This window comes from Cetorhinus maximus, chromosome 23, assembly GCF_964194155.1.
Source record: "Cetorhinus maximus chromosome 23, sCetMax3.hap1.1, whole genome shotgun sequence".
NCBI classification, from domain to species: Eukaryota; Metazoa; Chordata; class Chondrichthyes; order Lamniformes; family Cetorhinidae; genus Cetorhinus; species Cetorhinus maximus.
Window position 1 is genome coordinate 473,283 of NC_135901.1, and position 18,328 is coordinate 491,610.

Consider the following 18,328-nt stretch of genomic DNA (forward strand, 5'->3'; position numbering starts at 1 on the left):
CTAGCCTGGGTCTGCGGTAGGTGGTGAGGGAACCAAGAGGGAAAAACCTACTTGACCTCGTCCTCACCAATCTACCTGTTGCAGATCCATCTGTCCATGACAGTATTGGGAGGAGCATAGTACTTATCTATTTTCAGGCTGACAAACTGTAACTGGTGGAGTGTCACAGGGATCAGTGCTGGGGCCTCAACTAGTTACCATCTGACTAGGATGAAAGAACCAACTGTGTTATATCCAAATTTGCTGATGATACAAAGAGGTAGGAAAGCAAGTTGTGAGGAGGATAAAAAGATATAGATAGGTTAATTGAGTGTGCAAAAATTGTGGCAGATACAATGTGGAAAAATGTGAGGTTGTCTACTTTGGCAGGAACAGTACAAAAACCATAAGATTTACATGAGGAGAGACTGCAAAAAGCTGCAGTACAGAGGGATCTGGGTGTCCTGGTACATGAATGTCAGAAAGGTAGCAATCAGGAACAGCAAGTAATTACAAAGGTATTTTTGAAAGGGGGCTGAAGTATAAAAGTAAGGAAGTCTTGCAATAACTGTACAGATCATTGGAGAGAGTACAGTGAGGGGAGAGAGCACAGTGAGGGAACTGGGCACAGGTTTGGGCCCCTTACTGAATGAAAGATATACTTGCATTGGAAACAGTTCAGAGAAGATTCACTATACTGATTCCTGGAATGAAGGGATTGTCCTGAGGAAAGGTTGAGCAGGTTGGGCCTAAACTTGTTGGAGTTTAGAAAAATTAGAGGTGATCTTATTGAACCATATAAGATCCTGAGGGGGCTTGACAGGGAGAATTTTAGGAGGATGTTTCCTTTCGTGGGTGAATCTAGAACTAGGAGACAGCACAGTTTAAAGATAAGGGGTCTCCCATTTAGGATGGACATGAGAAGGAATTTCTTCTCTGAGGGTCAATAGTCTTTCGAATTCTCTTCCGCTGAGAGCCATGAAGGCTAGATCACTGAATATATTCAAGGCTGAGTTGGACATGTTTTTGATTGACAAGAGAGTCAAGAGTTATGGGGGCAGACAGGAAAGTGGGAGTTAAGGTCACAGTCAGATCAGCCATGATTTTATTGAATGGTGGAGCAGGCTCAAGGGGCCAAATGGCCTGCTCCTGCTCCTAATTCTTGTGATCTTATGAGGTAAAGTCCCATCTTCACACTGAGGATACCCTCCATCGTGTTGTGAGGCACTATCACTATGGGATAGATTCAGAATAGGTTGAGATATAAACTGGGCATCCATGAGGTGCTGTGGATCATCAGCAGCAGCAGAATTGTATTCAGCCACAATCTGTAACCACATGGCTCACATATCCCTCATCTACCATTACCATCAAGCCAAGGGACCAACCCTGGTTCAACACAGAGTATAGGAGAAAATGTCAGGAGCAACACCAGGCAATCCTAAAACTGAGATTCTGGGACAATATGCATTATAATCAGTGGAAGCAGCATGCTCAAGGTAGGGTTAAGCGATCCCACAAACAACGGATCAGATCAAAGCTCTGCAGTCCTGCCACATCCAGTCAAGAAAGGTGCTGGACAAGTAAACAACTAACAGGAAAAGTAGGCCCTACAATCATCACCATCCTCAATGATGGCGGAGCCCAGCACATCAGTATAAAAGACTGGGTTTTGTGTTTAGTGATCCCGGGAGTGTTATCAATACCTTCCCCAAGGCTAGGAGGGACACTCTCAAAGGTATGGGGAGCTGGAACTTGTCCATGAGAGTAACTGGAGGTTTGAGAACTGGAATAATCTAGAGTTAGAAAGGAGAAATGACTCCAAAAATGGAGCAGTCAACAACAGGATATCAATTAATCTCCTCTTATGTTGGAGAAATAAAGGTCTCAAAAGTGTGCCTGAAACAATCTTAGTTCATTTGACATTTATCCAGAATATTAAATTCCAGCTCAGTTTTCGGGATTACTTACATCAGCAGAAACAAAACCCAACTATCAGAATGAACACGGTTCATTCCTGTTTGTGATTAACAGCAGCAATAACAGCAGAATCCAGCCCCTGCAGACTATTGTGAACTTGCTGGTGTCTCAGCAGATGGGCTGACCGAGTGAATCCCTTCCCACATTCAGAGCAGATGAATGGCCTCTCCCCAGTGTGAGTGCGCTGGTGTGTCAGCAGGTGGGATGAGCGAGTGAATCTCTTCCCACACTCAGAGCAGATGAATGGTCTCTCCCCAGTGTGAATTTGCTGGTGTCTCAGCAGAACACTTGTGGTTTTAAAGCTCTTCTCACATTCAGAACATTTGAAAGTTTTCTTATCAGAGTGAACAAGTTGGTGTGATCTGAGGCTGGTTAAATAAATGAATCCCTTCCCACACACGGAGCAAGTAAATGGCCTCTCCCCAGTATGAGTGCGCTCGTGTTCAATGAGATTTGGTGATCGTTTAAACACCTTCCCGCAGAGAGAGCAACTGAACTGTTTCTTGGTGTGAACAACCTGATGCCTGACCGAGTCCTTTGAGCTTTGAAAGCTGCTCTCAGTGTCCGAGGGGTTACGCAGCCTCTCATCAATGTGAACTTGCTGGTGGGTCAGCAGGTGGGATGACTGAGTGAATCCCTTCCCACACACGGAACAAGTGAATGGCCTCTCCCCAGTGTGACTACGTCGATGCATTTCCAGCAGGGATGGATAATTGAATCCCTTCCCACAGTCCCCACATTTCCATGGTTTCTCCATGGTGTGGGTGTCCTGGTCTCCCTAGGTTGGTCGATCAGTTGAAGCCTCATCCACACACAGAGCATGTGTACAGATCTCTCCACTGTGAACAGTGTAATGTTTTTTCAGCCGTGTAACTGGTTAAAGCTCTTTCCCACAGTCAGTTCACTGGAACACTCTCACTCGGACGTGTGTATGTCTTGGTGCTTTTCCAGTCACACCGATAGTTGAATTCTTCTCCCGCAGACAGAACAAACATTTCTCCTTCCACCTTTCAAATGTTCAAAGGCTGATGATATTCAGGTCCTGATGACTCGAGTGGCTCTGTCAGATCTTGATCTGATGTTTGGTTTGAGTTTCCCATCAGCAAGTCCTCTCCTTCTAATTCCCTGTAAATGAAGTTGACAGAGTCAGTATCACTATCAGTGCAGGATAGAAATTCAGAACAGACTATTCTTGTTTCTATGGAACATTCTTTTCCACTTGTTTCCCCAAACATGTGATCCAATCAAAGTAAAAGAAACTAAAAGTAGCAACAAAGTTCCATTAAAAGCTAAGGGAACCTTTCCAACTAAACCAGAATATTGTTTCCAGTGTCTACAAGACATTCTGTAACCTGAGGTGCCCATCGGTTGTGGAAGGTATCGAGTGTAGTGGTGGACACCGCATGTTCCCTCTCCAAGGCTAGGGCACAAAATCACAGCAGATAGGCCAGCAGCCAGTAGAACCACCCATCCTCTCCACAGATGCTGTCAGACCTGCTGAGTTTTTCCAGCAATTTTTCTTTTTGGTTCTCGATTTACAAAATGTTGTCTTAACCAAGAATAGCTCCAGGAGAAAATCCTCCGACTTATCCGCCTCCCCCTGGGTAGCAAGATTAGGTGCTGACGTATAAACAAACGTGGAGAAGCCCCTTCAGGTACAAGGGCTGCAACCTCTCCCGCTGAAAAAATACATGATCCATGGACTCTTCTAGGCTGCAATCATCACCTCCAGCCCGGGAGTGGGTGAAGTTGTTAATGATCCTCTTGACCCAAATAGAAACTCTCGGGCAATAGGACCCAGTGGGAACAGAAATTCTGAAGCCCCGCCCACTCTGCAAACCCCTCCCCCCACCCCCAAAGACCAAAGTGCCAGCGCATGCGCTCCGCTCCTCCCTGAGCCAAGATGGCGGCTGTGAACCTGGGCCAATTCACGAGAAAAAGACCTGACGCTGCAAACTCGAGACCTGCAGGGTCTAATTCAAGGTTTGAGGCCTTCACCAGGTATTTAGAAACCCTCCCTGTCCGCCCACCAGCTCCATCGATCCCTCCGTGTTTCCATTTCCTTACTGGCTGCAGATGAGACAAACGAACGTCGGCCCCGATCGCCATCACTCGCACTGCGCATGCTCCAAACATCGATCGGCATTGCGCCTGCGCACTAAGCTCCTGTGGTTTGGATAGGGGACATTCACCACCGCTGGGAATGCTGGGTAAAGACACCGCCATTGAATGTACTAATTAGTGTTTCTTTTAATATGATGTACAGATTCAGGCAGGAGACAAGCAATTTAGAAACAAAACGATACGTGAACTCAAGTGCACTCGACTAGAAAGAAGGGTAGTGGGAATTGGTGAGGCATTGTCCGTCTAAACATTGGAAATTGAAACATAATGAGGGGCAAATTAATTTCTGTTCTTTTAACAAACTTCGGCATGCAAAGAGAGAGATGCATGACCTTTAAACCCTCATCCACTTGGCACAGAAAGTGTCTGAAACTCATAATAGGAGCTTCAGGGACTCAAAATAATGACAAAAGTTAAACTACTCTGTTGGTAAAAGATTTTTTTTCAGATAACTTGCTGACCAGGGGTTCATACTGACTCACTTGACTGACCAATTCAGGCTCCAGGCCTTAATCCCACCGATTGGTGACTGAACTCGCTGGTCCCTTGCTCTTCCGGCGTCTGAGCTGCTCTTGCTGTTGTTTCCCAGGACAGTCAAAATGACCCTGTCAGATGGAGTTCAGGTGCTCAGAGGAAGAAAAGAAAATAAGCGGTGAATTTGAGTTGGGAAAAGCAAAGAGTAACAGGATTCATCTGAGCGGGGGGCGAGTGCGGCTCTCAGAGGACCAATGAGAGCGGCCGGCCCCGGCGTCCGTGCGGTGATCTCCCCGGGTTGGGGGGCTGGGGGTCGAGGCTGCGCATTAAAGTTATGCTGCAGCGCCTCCCCGATCCTCGCCGCCGTTTCCCGGTTTCTTCTCCCGTTTCCACCGAGTCCGACTCACAACAAAGGAGACGCCCAGAATGCCCCGCGTCTGGCCCTGGGGAGCATGCGCACGCAGCACCTGGTGAAAGGGGCGAGTTGGATAGAGCGGTTTCTGGGGCGCGAGGGGTTGTGGGAACTGCGGCCGCCATTGGTCAGCGACTGTTTTATTCGAGGCTGAGTAAAGGTCGACGAGCTGAAGCATTCACTCTGTTTCTCTCTTTCCACAGATACTGCTTGGCCCGTTGGGCATTTCCAGCATGTTCCCTTTTTGCATTTCAGATTTCTAGAATCTGCTGTATTTTGCTTTTTTATTGCAGGCTGAATGCAGAAACACAGACAGACCAGATTTAAATTAGGATGGGTGTTGGATGCAGAAGCACATTGAGCTGGTATGGAGATGGAGGAGAAGCTGCTGGGTTTAACCCATAGGACTAGGACTGAGGAGTAGGACATTCAGCCCTTCAGGCTCGCCCCACCATTCAATAAGATCATGGCTGATCTGGTTGTGGTCTCAACTTCAATTTCCTGTCTGCCCCCGCCCACGGAACACTTGGCTCCCTTGCCCATCAAAAATCTGTCCAACTCTGCCTTGAATAAATTCAATGACCCAGCCTCCACTACGCTCTCAGAAAGTAAATTCTACACGTTAATGAACCTCTCCTCACCTCAGTCTTAAATTTCTGCTCATCTCTTATTCTTAAACTGTCTCCAGGTTCTAGTCTCCTCCACTGGGCCAAAACCCAGAGGACTTGTTGAGCCCAGCAATTTCCAATGTGGGAAGCTAATGGGAGATATATTCTAGGAGAAATTAGTTTGTTAAATGGACCCTGTTCCTACGTTGCAACAGAAAACAGTATTGTTTAATTAAGAAGTATGTCTGCAGAGTCTTTTAATCCATTTTGCAAGTACAGAAATGTTTTACTTCATTCATGGGATCTGGGCATCACCAGCAAGACCAGCACATGTTGTCAATTCCCAGTTTCCCATTGAGAAGGTGACGGTGGGCCTTCTTGTTAAACGACTGTAGTCCATGTGGTGAAAGTGCTGCCACAATTCTCCTTAGTAAGGAATTACAGGATTTTCACCCAGTGACAATGAGGGAACAGGGCTACATGTCCGACTAGAATGGTGTGTGACTTGAAGAGGATTTGGAGGTGACGGTGTCTGCTGCACCTGCTGCTCTTGTCTTTGTAGATGGTGGAGGTGACAGGTTCTGTTAAACTTCTGGTAGAGGTGCAGATGTATCAAATCTTCACTGCTGCCACCTCCCAACTCTCTCTCTCTTGTGCAGATCCAAACCTGATGGCAGGTTCCCTTCCCTGAAGGACAACAGTATACAGTTGGGTCTTTACAATAATACGGCCACTTTCATGATCTCTTTTCTAATGCTGGCCCCATGAATTCTGCTCAATTTCACAACGTATCTTTTTGTTTTTGTGGGTTCTCTCTCAGGCTCCCTTTTCCCTTTTTTCAATTTGATTTACCAGATATTAAAAGGAGAGGGTGTACAGGTGGGAAACCCAAACCAAACATCACATCCAGGATCTGACAGAGCTACTCAATTCCTCTGGATGTGAATATCATCGGCCTTTGAACATGGAAAGAAAAAGCACCCTTCACGGTGGTGATAAACTGCATACATGTTCTGTGTGTGGACGGGCTTTCAGTCGATCATGCGGCCTGTCAAAACACAGTCGGAGTCACACTGGGGAGAAACTGTGGAAATGTGGGGACTGTGGGAAAGGATTCAATTATCCCTCTGAGCTGAAAGGTCACCGAAGCAGTCATACTGGAGAGAGGCCGTTCATCTGTACTGAGTGTGGGAAGGAATTTATTCATTCATCCACCCTGGTGACACACCAGCGAGTTCACACTGGGGAAAGGCCATTCACCTGTTCCCTGTGTAGGAAGAGATGTATGTTTCTTTCTCGGCTGCTGAGACACCAGCAAGTTCACAATGACAAGAGACAGTTTCATTGCTCTAACTGTGATAGGAGCTTTAAATGTCCGTATGGACTGAGGGAGCACCAGCGAATTCACACTGGCTACTCACCATTCAGCTGCTCTCACTGCAGGAAGAGCTTCAGGCAATCATGAAGCCTGTTGATACATCAGTGAGTTCACACCGGGGAGAGGCCATTCACTTGCTCTGTGTGGGAAGGGATTCATTAATTCATCCAATCTGCTGATACACCGGCGAGTTCACACTGGGGAGAGAGCTTTTAAATGCTCAGACTGCAGTAAATGCTATAAAAGTTCTGGAGACCTGGCACACCATCAACCAGTTCACACTGATGAGAAACTGTTCAGGTGCTCTGACTGTGGGACTGGGTTCAGGCGATCATCTGACCTCACTGTACATCTGCGAGTTCACACTGGGGAGAAACTGTGTACCTGCTCAAAATGTGTGAAGAGCTTTGCTCGTTCATGCAACCTGTGGAGGCACCAGCAAGTTCACACTAGGGAGGAGCCTTTCACCTGCTCTGTGTGTGGGAAGGGATTCACTCGTTCATTCACTCTGCTGATGCACCAGCGAGCTCACAAGTGACTGCAGGGGTTGGACTCTGCTGTTATTGCTGCTGTTAACCACATCCAGGACAGAACCAGGTTCATTCTGAGAGTTGGGATCTGTTTCTGATGATTTTGTTAAACTCTTGTCCAGTTACAATTGTTCAAATTCTGGATAAGTGTCAAATCAGCTTTGTATTAAACACAGTGTGCCATGTCTTTTTAAAATCATGAAGACAAGTTAGTTCCTTTTGAAATGCTCTCTTTGTTCTTTCACAGCAGCCAGTTTGTGCACAGCAAGATCCCAAAATCAGTAATGAGACAAATGACCAATTAATCCAGATTTCTTTTTGTTGGTGTTAATTAAAACATGAATTTTGGTCCCACTGCACCAGGAGAACTCCCCTGTGGACAGTATGTGGAGCTGTTGAGATCTTCTGAGCTGAGCGTGGATCTGATTGAGCTGCCGGGCCTGCAGTGTACCTTGAAGAACCACTGTCTGGGATCTTTCCTCTCAATTCACTGACTGCCAGCTGAAGTTGTTTCTGCAGCAAAATAGGTAACTTTGAACATCAATCTCAATTTAATCTTTGGAGTAAAATCTACAACTTTTAATCAGTTGTAAAACAGAAAGAAAGTTATTGTGTTCATTTAGCACTTTTCATATTCTCAGAACATCCCAAAGTGATTCACAGTCAATGATACATTTTCGAAGGAAGAATGAGGAGAGGCAGTATAAACTAAATGGTACAATTTTAAACAGAGTGCAGGATCAAGAACACCTTCTATGCAGAGAAATCTCTGGAGACAACATGACTATTTGATCAGGCTTTAATAAAGCACAAAGGGTCCTGTCTTCATTGAAATAGGCTCAGAGTACAAAAGCAAGGAAGTTATAGTAAACTTTTATTAAACCACTGGTGAGACCTCAAGTGGATATCATGTCCAATTCTGGACACCTCAATTTAGAAAGGACGTCACTACCTCAGAGAGGGTGCAGGAGAGATTCAACAGGATTATACCAAGCATGAGTGATTTCAGTTCTGTGGAGGGACTGGAGAAGTTGCGATTTCTCTCCTTCGAGCAAGGAGGTTGGGGGGAAATTTAATGGTGGTGTTCAAAATGCTTTGAGGTTTTGACAGGTAGATAGGAAGAAAATGTTTCCACTGTAGGAGAGTCAGTCAGCTCTGGAATCCCTTCCCTAAACATCTCCACCTCACTTTCCTCCTTTAAGATACTCCTTAAATCCTACCTATTTGACGAAGTTTTTGGTCTCATCTGCCCTGTTAATCCTTACATGGATCATTGTCAAATGGTGATTGATAACTCTCCTGTGAAATGCGTTGGGATGTTTCACAATGTTAAAGGTGCTACATAAATACAGGCTGTGGATGTGAGAGTCACACTGGATTATGGATTATAAATTGTACAAACATTAAAAAAGGAAAAGAGGATTTAAATCTGTCTGGTCTTTGATTACCTCTCCTCCAGATCCAAACAAATGTATTAAACAACAATACTGAAGCAGTCCATGTCCAAATGCAGCAAGATCTGGGCAATATCCAGGCTTTGGCTGACAAGTGGCAAGTAACATTCGTGCCTCACAAGTGCGGGACAATGACCATTTCCAACAAGAGAGAATCTAACCATCGCCCCTTGACATACAATGACATTACCATCACTGAATCCCCCACTATCAACATCCTGGAGGCTACCATTGACCAGAAACTGAACTGGACGAGCCATATAAATACTGTGGCTACAAGAGCAGTCAGAGGTTAGAGATCCTGGGGCGATTAGCTCAGCTCCTGACTCCCCAAAGTTGTCCATCTGCAAGGCACAAGTCAGGAGTGTGATGGAATGCTCTCCGCTTGTCTGGGTGAGTGCAGCTCCAACAACACTCAAGAAGCTTGACACCATCCAGATCAAAGCAGCCTGCTTGATTAGCACCCCATCCACAAACATTCACTCCCTCCACCATGACGAACAGTGGCAGCAGTGTGTATCATCTCCAAGATGCACTGCAGAAACTTGCCAAGGCTCCTTAGACAGCACCTTCCAAACCCACGACTGCTACTATTTAGAAGGACAAGGGCAGCAGATACATGGGAACACCACCAACTGGAGGATCTCCTCCAAGCCACTCAGCATCTTGATTTGGAAATATATCACCGTTCCTTCACTGTCACTGGGTCAAAATCCTGGAACTCCCTCCCTCACAGCATTGGGTGTACCTACACGCAGGGACTGCAGTGGTTCAAGAAGGTAGCTCACCGCCACCACCTCAAGGGCAATGAGGGATGGGCAATAAATGGTGGCCGAGCCAGTGATGCCCACATCCCGTAAATGAATAAAAAAAGGGCATGGTGGCACATAAGTAAAATATTGCAGATGCTGAAAATCTGAATTCAGAAACAAACAGAAAATGCTGACATCCAGTGGTTATCTGCTTTTATTTCAGGGAATAGTGGGACTCGGTTCCAGTGGGACTAAATCCCTGTCTCCTTGTACCAGTGGTATTCGACCCTGGTCTCCATGGGATTGAAACCTCAGCCACCAGCTCTTGTTGTCCTAAACTCTGCGCCCCTACGTTGTGATTGTTTTTGACCGAGTGGGCCCCGGACTCTTGTGCTTCAGTTTTTTGTTACCCTTCCTCCACTCTTCTGAAACAGCTTTTGGCCCTCAGATCTCCGTGCTGCCAGAGAAAACCAATGTTTCAATAGGAGAGTCGCTGCTTCGATGGTGTGTGTCTGTACCCAGAATGCACAGTGGGACAGAAATTCTGCCATTTGGTCTGTAGGAGGAACTCTCCTCAGTCATGTGCAGCGTTGTTTGTCTCTTTCCACAAGTGGATAAGGGGTTTGTACTGAGGTCCCAGTGGTGTAGTTTGGCTGCACAGGGGCCTCCCCTGTCCTGAGCCTGTTCAGCAAGGACCACTCTCATTGTGGCAGTTCAAACCATTCAACAGATGGGGTTTGTCACGAGGAACTTGTCAGTGACTTTCTGTGGTTCCATTGCTTGATCCAAAGGATATCTGGTAGATCTTGCTCAGGAAGGGTGCTCCATATGGGGCGGCGAGATGGACGGCGGGCAGTAGATAGGTTGAACAGGTCATCATGGAGTGGTTAGTGAGGAGCAGCATGAATGGTTTCAACCAGCGTCTGCATTTTAATCAGTTGGTGGATAGGTGGGGGAGTGATGTTTGCAAGGACAGGAAGCCAGGGGAAGGGTGTTGAGTGGAGAGTTCCAGTTATGATGTGCATTGACAGTGAGATAACAGTAAACAACAATATAAACCTCCAATAACAGCCTCCACCGCTTCCCTCTGAGCCGAATCACAACAAAAACCTGAGAGCAGAGACAGTCCCAAAATTCAGGAGATGCAGAGAGTGTCTGTAAATGGAGGAGACAGGTCAGGGAGAGTCTGTAAATGGGGAAGAAATGGACACTGGCCAGGGAGTGTCTGTAAATGGAGGAGGAATGGAGACTGGCCAGGGAGTGTCTGTAAATGGAGGAGGAATGGAGACTGGCCAGGGAGTGTCTGTAAATGGAGGAGGGATGGAGACTGGCCAGGGAGTGTCTGTAAATGGAGGAGGGATGGAGACTGGCCAGGGAGTGTCTGTAAATGGAGGAGGAATGGAGACTGGCCAGGGAGTGTCTGTAAATGGAGGAGGAATGGAGACTGGCCAGGGAGTGTCTGTAAATGGAGGAGAGTGGTCAGGGAGAGTCTGTAAATGGAGAAGAAATGGAGATTGGTCAGGGAGCATCTGTAAATGGATGAGAAATGGGGACTGGTCAGAGACCGTCTGTGATTGGTGATGACAGTTCTCTTATCTCAACTTTCAAATGCCTGACATTCTAGGGGAGTACAAAGAAAATGTTTCAAAGACACTCTGAATGTCTCCTTGAAGCACAGTGACTTTGACCTTCATGACTGGGAGGAGCTTGTTACCAATTGTTCAGAATGGCAACAACTTGTCAATCAAGCTGCCTCAAGCTCTGAGTCCCAACAGCTTAATGAAGAGGTAGAACAGTGGCAGAAATGGAGAAAAAAGGAAGCAATCCTGCACTCTGGATCCCACTACCTCGTAGAACATCCGCCCCTTGTGCCCAACAATCTGTGGGTTAAGAATTGGCCTGTTCAGTCACATGAAGACCCGTGGCAGAAACTCGTGACCCTGAGTAGGCATTTTCCTCAAAATGAGGGAATGCTGATGACCTTCCAGAGGAGGAGGTCATGAAGGTGTGACAGGAGATGGGAATTCCTGTGCGTCAACAGTTCACCTGGAATTCCATCTTTGCCTGGAGCCTTTGTGCTTGCTACGCAATCAATGGACTTTTCCAGCTCAAATGAAGAAGATATCTGGTCCAACTCAATCATGACAGGAAGCTGTATGAGAGTCAAACAGAGACTGGGAGATGTCCGTTTCACGGGAGTACAGCTCACAGTAATGTTCAACCCAACCCAGCAGGACATCTGTTTACTTCTGTCAGTGAGTAATTCATCTGCCAATTTCAAAGGGGCAACTTTGGTTGTGGTTGGACCAAGCGCCCTCTTGATCCCATCATACATAGCATGTAGATTTCCTTTGTCACAGGCAGTTTGGATTTCTTGATGTAGGCTGTTCCAATGTTCATTTGGACAGTATCTCCCTGTCTTTTGCACAACTATCTTGGATAATTTCAAGTTACGCAGCATTCTAGCTGTTGGGTTTATGTTGTGTATCAGGTAGACTTTGCTTTTTGCTTCAATGATAGATGTCATTGTGGATTGTGGCTGCTCACTTAACTATTTTTGGGAAATCTATGTTGGTAGCTCTATGTCACAAACACTATAGGTGGTGCTTGGTAGGTCAGTCTATTTTGTTTAAAGTTAAGGACTTTAGGCAAGATTGTTCCAAATAATTGAGGGTTCTAGATCATCTTAATCAGATTAATCTTCATTTCATGGTGAGTATGGAGACATAACTAGTCTGAAGGAGTAAGGTAGTTTATGCAGGAATAATAGTAGTTCTCCAAAAAGATGCTAGTATTTTGTCAGGGGGCATATCTGAAAACAGGTGATCAATCGAAGTAAAAGGTAAAATGTAGACACTTGTTTCGCATTTGGAGAAGTTAAAACAATTGAAAATTTGATTTAGTTTTAATTTTAAATCTGCTTTGTAGTGAAGTTGATGTTTAGTGGTTTTAAGACTTGATTAAATGTTTTTGTATCAAATATGACACTGACATAACGTGATTATTTTAGCCTGCCGTATTTACAATAGGTTAAGCTTCCTGCTAATGCACTCAGAAAACATGCTGGAAGGCCATATCATGAAATAGTGCACACTAACCTAAGATTTTCCATCTATTGAAATCATAAACATAAAAGATCACAATTTATGCTACGAGCAATTCAGCAGAAATTTACACCTAACAGTATTTGAAGGCAGCTTTTTAAAGTTTTCTCAGGTGACAGTGGTATCTACCTCCAATGTATCAATTTAGGTGTACCCCTTTGGCTGTTGCTGCCTTTACATGTCCCAACCTAGTGTTTACAGAATGAGATACTCTTCAATTTGACCTTGTGTGTGTGTGTGTGTGTGTGTGTGTATATATATATATGTATATACACACATATATTTTATATATTATTTTATATTTGTTCCTAAAGGGTAAACTGTGCATCAAAAGTCCCTATTTGAGAAGGAAAGAGTTTATAGCAGCAACAATACTTGGGTATATTAGCCTAATTATGGGTCATCTAATGAAATGTGTAGGTTTACATTTGCCTATCACTTTTTTTTATATATTAGCAATTCTAATTCCCGATTGCCTATCTCACACATTTCATTGTCCCTATTGTTGTCTTCCTACCACATTTTCTAGAGTGCTCTGCTGCTGAAAATAATGGAAGGATGATATTGGCTTAGTTGTAGGAGACAGAGGGTGATGACAGAAGGCTGCTTTAGTGACTGGAAGCCAATGCCAGTGGCGTACCATAGGGATCTGTGCTGGGTCCCCTATTATTTGTCATTTATATAAACGACATAGATGACTATGTGGGGGGTAGGATTAGTAAGTTTACGGATGACACAAAGATTGGCTGGGTGGTTAACAGTGAGGTTGAGTGTCTTGGGCTACAGGAAGATATAGACGGGATGGTCAAATGGGCAGATAAGTGGCAGATGGAATTTAACGCTGAAAAGTGAGAGGTGATATACTTTTGAAGGAGTAATTTAACAAGTAAGTATTCAATGAATGACATGACACCAGGAAGCTCTGAGGAACAAAGGGGCCTTGGCATGTGTGTCCATAGATCTCTGAAGGCGGAGGGGTATGTTAGTGGGGTGGTGAAAAAGGCATATGGGACACTTGCCTTAATCAATCGAGGCATAGATTACAAAAATAGGGAGGTCATGTTGGAGTTGTATAGAACCTTGGTGAGGCCACAGCTGGAGTACTGTATGCAGCTCTGGTCGCCACATTATAGGAAGGGTGTGATTGCACTGGAGGGGGTGCAGAGGAGATTCACCAGGATGTTGCCTGGGATGAAGCATTTAAGTTATGAAGAGAGTTTGGATAGACTTGGGTTGTTTTTGTTGGAGCAGAGAAGACTGAGGGGCGACCTGATTGAGGTGTACAAGATTATGAGAGGCATGGACAGGGTGGATAGGCAGCAGCTGTTCCCCTTAGTTGAAGGGTCAGTCACAAGGGGGCATAAGTTCAAGGTGAGGGGCAGGAGGTTTAGGGGGTAATGTGAGGAAAAACATTTTTACCCAAAGGGTGGTGACGGTCTGGAATGCACTGCCTGGGAGGGTGGTGGAGGCGGGTTGCCTCACATCCTTTAAAAAGTACCTGGATAAGCACTTGGCACTTCATAACATTCAAGGCTATGGGCCAAGTGCTGGTAAATGGGATTAGGTAGGTAGGTCAGGTGTTTCTCACGTGTCAGTGCAGACCCGATGGGCTGAAGGGCCTCTTCTGCACTGTGTGATTCTGTGATCTCTGCTGAGTAGGTCTCAAACCAGCCTTTGTTGTGTGTTCCACCTTTACCAAATGTTGCTGCTGCTGCTGTGTCAGAAATAGAAACATAGCAAATAGGAGTAGGTCATTCGGCCCTTCAAACCTGCTCTGCTAGTCAATATGATCATGGCTGATCCTCTATCTCAACACCATAAACCTGCTCTTTCCCCACACCCCTTGATGCCTTTAGAGTCTAGAAATCCATCTATTTCCTTCTTAAATATATTCAGTGACTTGACCTCCACAAGCTTCTGTGGTAGAGAATTCCACAGGTTCACCAACCTCTGAGTGAAGAAGTTTCTCCTCATTTCAGTCCGAAATAACCTACCCCATATCCTGAGATTGTGACCCCTTGTTCTAGACTTCCTAGCCAGAGGAAACATTATCTCTGCATCCAGTCTGTCCAGCCCCGACCCCAGTCAGAGTTTTATATATTTCAATGAGATCCCCTCTCATTCTTCCAAATTCCAGTGAATACAGGCCTAGTCGACCCAATCTCTCCTCATACGACAATCCTGCCATCCCAGGAATCAGCCTGGTAAATGATTGAAATCAGTGACTTCAAAGCTTCACCAATATCAATGCTGATTGATGAAACTTTTATTGATGTGCCTGTAAAATGTTTCACTATTCTGTTTCATGATGAAACTATTTTGTTTCATTTGATTTCATAATGAAGCTGCCTCTATGAAAAATGTGCAAGTTAGTCAGGATTAATCAGCCATTTCTCATTGAAGATGTTAATTGGAGTTAGAACCTAAGAGGGGAGTTGAGGAGAATTCTTTTCACCCAGAGGGTATTGGGAGTCTGGAACTCACTGCCTAAAAGGATGGTTCAGTTAGAAACTCTCGTAACATTAAAGAAGTATTTAGATATTCACTTGTATTGCCATAGCCTCCAGGGCTATGGGCCAAGTGCTGGAAAAAAGGGACTGGTGCAGTCAGATCTTTGTTGAGTGGTGTGGACACGATGGGCCAAATGGCCTCCTTCTGTGCTGTAGACGTCAATAAGTCTATCACCTTATAGACACCAAATGTAGATTTGCAAAGATCAATTTAGGATGAAGTAAAAGTTCATTTTATATTTTATAAAAAGGTTCCTATAGAGAGCTCTTGTATTAAGGGGAGAGATCGCAGATGGTGCTTTTAAAAAGGGACACTGCAGCCCCAAAAATCAGTAGCAAATCCAGTATGTTAAACTCCATCCAGTTATAGGGATTGTTAACATCAGCAGAAATAAACATAATATTGTCAGACTAGCAATCCTTGACGTGATTAACAGCAAAGGTAACAACAGAATCCAGCCCCTGCAGTCACTTGTGAACTTGCTGATGTCTCAGCAGGTCTCGTGACTGAGCAAATCCCTTTCCACACAGGGAGCAAGTGAAAGGCTTCTCTCCAGTGTGAGTGTGTTGGTGTATCAGCAGGTTGGAGGATGTGGTAAATCCCTTCCCACACACTAAACAGGTAAACGGTTTCTCGCCAGTGTGAACTCGCTGGTGTGAAATGAGATCGTTCGACTGTCTAAAATGCTTTCCACAGTCAGTGCAGCTGAATGGCTTCTCCCCAGTGTGAACTCGCTGGTGTACAATGAGATGGCCTGACTGCCTGAAACTCTTCCCACAGGAAGTGCAGCTGAATGGCTTCTCCTCAGAGTGAATTCGCTGGTGAGTCACCAGGTTGGATGACTTTGTGAATCCCTTCCCACACATGGAGCAGGTGAACGGCCACTCCCCAGTGTGAACTTGTTGGTGTGCAATCAGGCTGGATGAAGACCTGAACCTCTTTCCACAGGAAGTGCAGCTAAACGGCCTCTCTTCAGTGTGAGCTCGCTGGTGTGACATGAGATTGGTTGTCTGAGTAAATCCCTTCCCACACACGGAACAGATGAATGGCTTCTCCCCAGTGTGACCACGTCGATGGTTTTCCAGCAGGGATGGATAATTGAATCCCTTCCCACAGTCCTCACATTTCCATGGTTTCTCCATTGTGCCAGTGTCCTTGTGTCTGTCCAGGTTGGATGATCAGTTGAAGCCTGATCCACACACAAAACATGTATACAGTTTCTTCCTGCTGTGAAAGGTGTGATGTTTTTCTAAGACTATGTAACTGGTTAAAGCTCAGTCAGTTTACTGGAACATAATCTCTCGGTCTGTGTCTCTTGGTGATTTTCCAGTCACACTGCTGTTTGAAATCAATTCTCTCAGACAGAACAGAGAATCAATTCTCCTTCTGCATTCAAAGGCTAATGATATTAAGGCCTTGATGAATCAAATTACTCAACCAGATCTTAACACGAAGTTTCGTTTGAGCTTCTGCAGATCCTCCTTCTTAATATCTGTAAAAAGAGATTACAAGTGCTATCACTGTCAGTACAGGGGAGACATTGGGAACAGACATTTCTCGTTTCTAAAAAATACATTTTTAAATCTCTTGTTCCACCAAAGCTGTAAATGCCTGTCCCATACAAACACCCTCTCCCTGGGCTGAAATCCAAACCCATCTCACCATCTCTTTCCTCCACTCCCAGTTTTCTCCCTCCCTCTCCTCTGCCTGGGTTCAGTTCCCCAGCTCCTGTCTGCAGACTGACAATAAAATCAATGAGTCTTATTGGGGGTTTGGGGCCTCCAGCGGGTGTTTCTGAATCCTCCCCGCCCACCTCCCAGGGTTTCCTTCCTTCCCACAGATCAGATCCTCATTGATTTGAGCCCAAAGTGTAACCTCTTATTTCTTGTCCCCCCTCCCCCATCCTTTGATGTGAACCATCCTCCACTCGCTGACCCAGGATGGCGGCCGTTAACCTGGGCCTGTTCCCGGGAGGGAGAAGCCCCGCAGCTGCAAACCAGGAGCTGATAATTATTCCTCAGGGTTTGCGGATCCACAAAGTGTTTCCAAATCCTCTCCGTCCAGCCGCCGGCTCCATCGCTCCCTCCCCCCCGGGCCTGTCACCGCGGGGTAAACACGGGGCCTGGGGCCTACCCCAGAAGTTGATCCAGTTCCCGGTCCAGCCGCGGTTTCCATTCCTACCCCGTGCTCACAATCTCCTCCCGCCTCCCGAACCGTCCGCTCCTCCTCACTGTCACCATGACTGACACTGAGCATGCTCAGAGCGCACACCCACACTGCACCTGAACACTGGGAGCGGCCTCACCGGCCGCCGCCATCTTGGGAGAGGAAAGCGGGACTGTTCAGGGAGCCGGGCGCATTGGCGGCCATATTCGTGAGGGAAGGGAGGTTGAGGGCGGGGCTTTCCCCCTGGTGACAGGCCCGGGCTACCCAGGCAACCGGCCGCCGCCATCTTGTGCTGAGGGTTTTCCATCCGGGTCTTTAGTGAAGGAATGGAGAATGAGCTGGAGTCAGTTTGAAAACTGTTCAGAGGAAGGTCTGAAATCAGATTTACATCCAGATACCAGTAAGGACAATAAAGTTTACATCAATTATGTGTTTGAAATGAAATCAGAATGCTGGAAATACTCAGTTCTGAAGAAGAATCATATTGGATTGGAAATGTTAAATCTGTTTCTCTCTCTTCACAGAAGCTGCCAAACCTGCTGAGGATTTCCAGAACTTTCTGTTTTTATTTCAGATTTCCAGCATTCACCGTATTTTACTAAAATTATTATGTTTTTTAAATTTTGTTGTACAACTTAGTTAAAAGCAAAATAGTTGTTACCAATCAAATGTACAAATCAGCGATAAAGGCAAAATACTGCGGATGCTGGAAATCTGAAACAAAAACAAAAAGTGCTGGAAAAACTCAGTAGGTTTGACAACATCTTCAGAAGAGTCAGCTGGATTCGAAATGTTAACTCTGCCTTTCTCTCCACAGATGCTGAGTTTTTCCAGCACTTTTTGTTTTTGGTACAAA

At 45.6% G+C, this 18,328-nt stretch overlaps 3 protein-coding genes across 3 annotated transcripts in view; 1 reads left to right on the top strand and 2 right to left on the bottom strand.

Annotated features, from left to right (window-relative positions):
• LOC144698126 (uncharacterized) overlaps nucleotides 1-18,328 on the top strand; it is a 476,455-nt gene that overhangs the window by 76,104 nt on the left and 382,023 nt on the right. The gene's annotated exons all lie outside the window — the stretch shown is intronic.
• LOC144698113 (uncharacterized) overlaps nucleotides 1-18,328 on the bottom strand; it is a 436,823-nt gene that overhangs the window by 38,327 nt on the left and 380,168 nt on the right. The window lies entirely within an intron of this gene.
• Nucleotides 156-17,532, bottom strand: LOC144698146 (uncharacterized). The gene is made up of 4 exons (XM_078570088.1): nucleotides 17,440-17,532; nucleotides 15,786-16,798; nucleotides 2,558-2,728; nucleotides 156-2,476 (listed from the first exon to the last, which is right to left on the bottom strand). The coding sequence occupies exons 2-4, from the start codon at nucleotides 16,446-16,448 to the stop codon at nucleotides 1,991-1,993; spliced, it is 1,320 nt and encodes a 439-aa protein (XP_078426214.1). The 5' UTR covers nucleotides 16,449-16,798; nucleotides 17,440-17,532; the 3' UTR covers nucleotides 156-1,990.

Coding starts and splice junctions, on each gene's coding strand:
- LOC144698146 (XM_078570088.1), bottom strand. CDS start 16,448: ATGGAGAAACCATGGAAATGTGAGGACTGTGGGAAGGGATTCAATTAT. Junction 2,729..15,785: donor ACCTGCTGAGACATCAGCAA/GTTCACAAGTGA, acceptor TAGGGAGACCAG/GACACCCACACCATGGAGAA. Junction 2,477..2,557: donor ACCTGCTGACCCACCAGCAA/GTTCACATTGAT, acceptor GTCAGGCATCAG/GTTGTTCACACCAAGAAACA.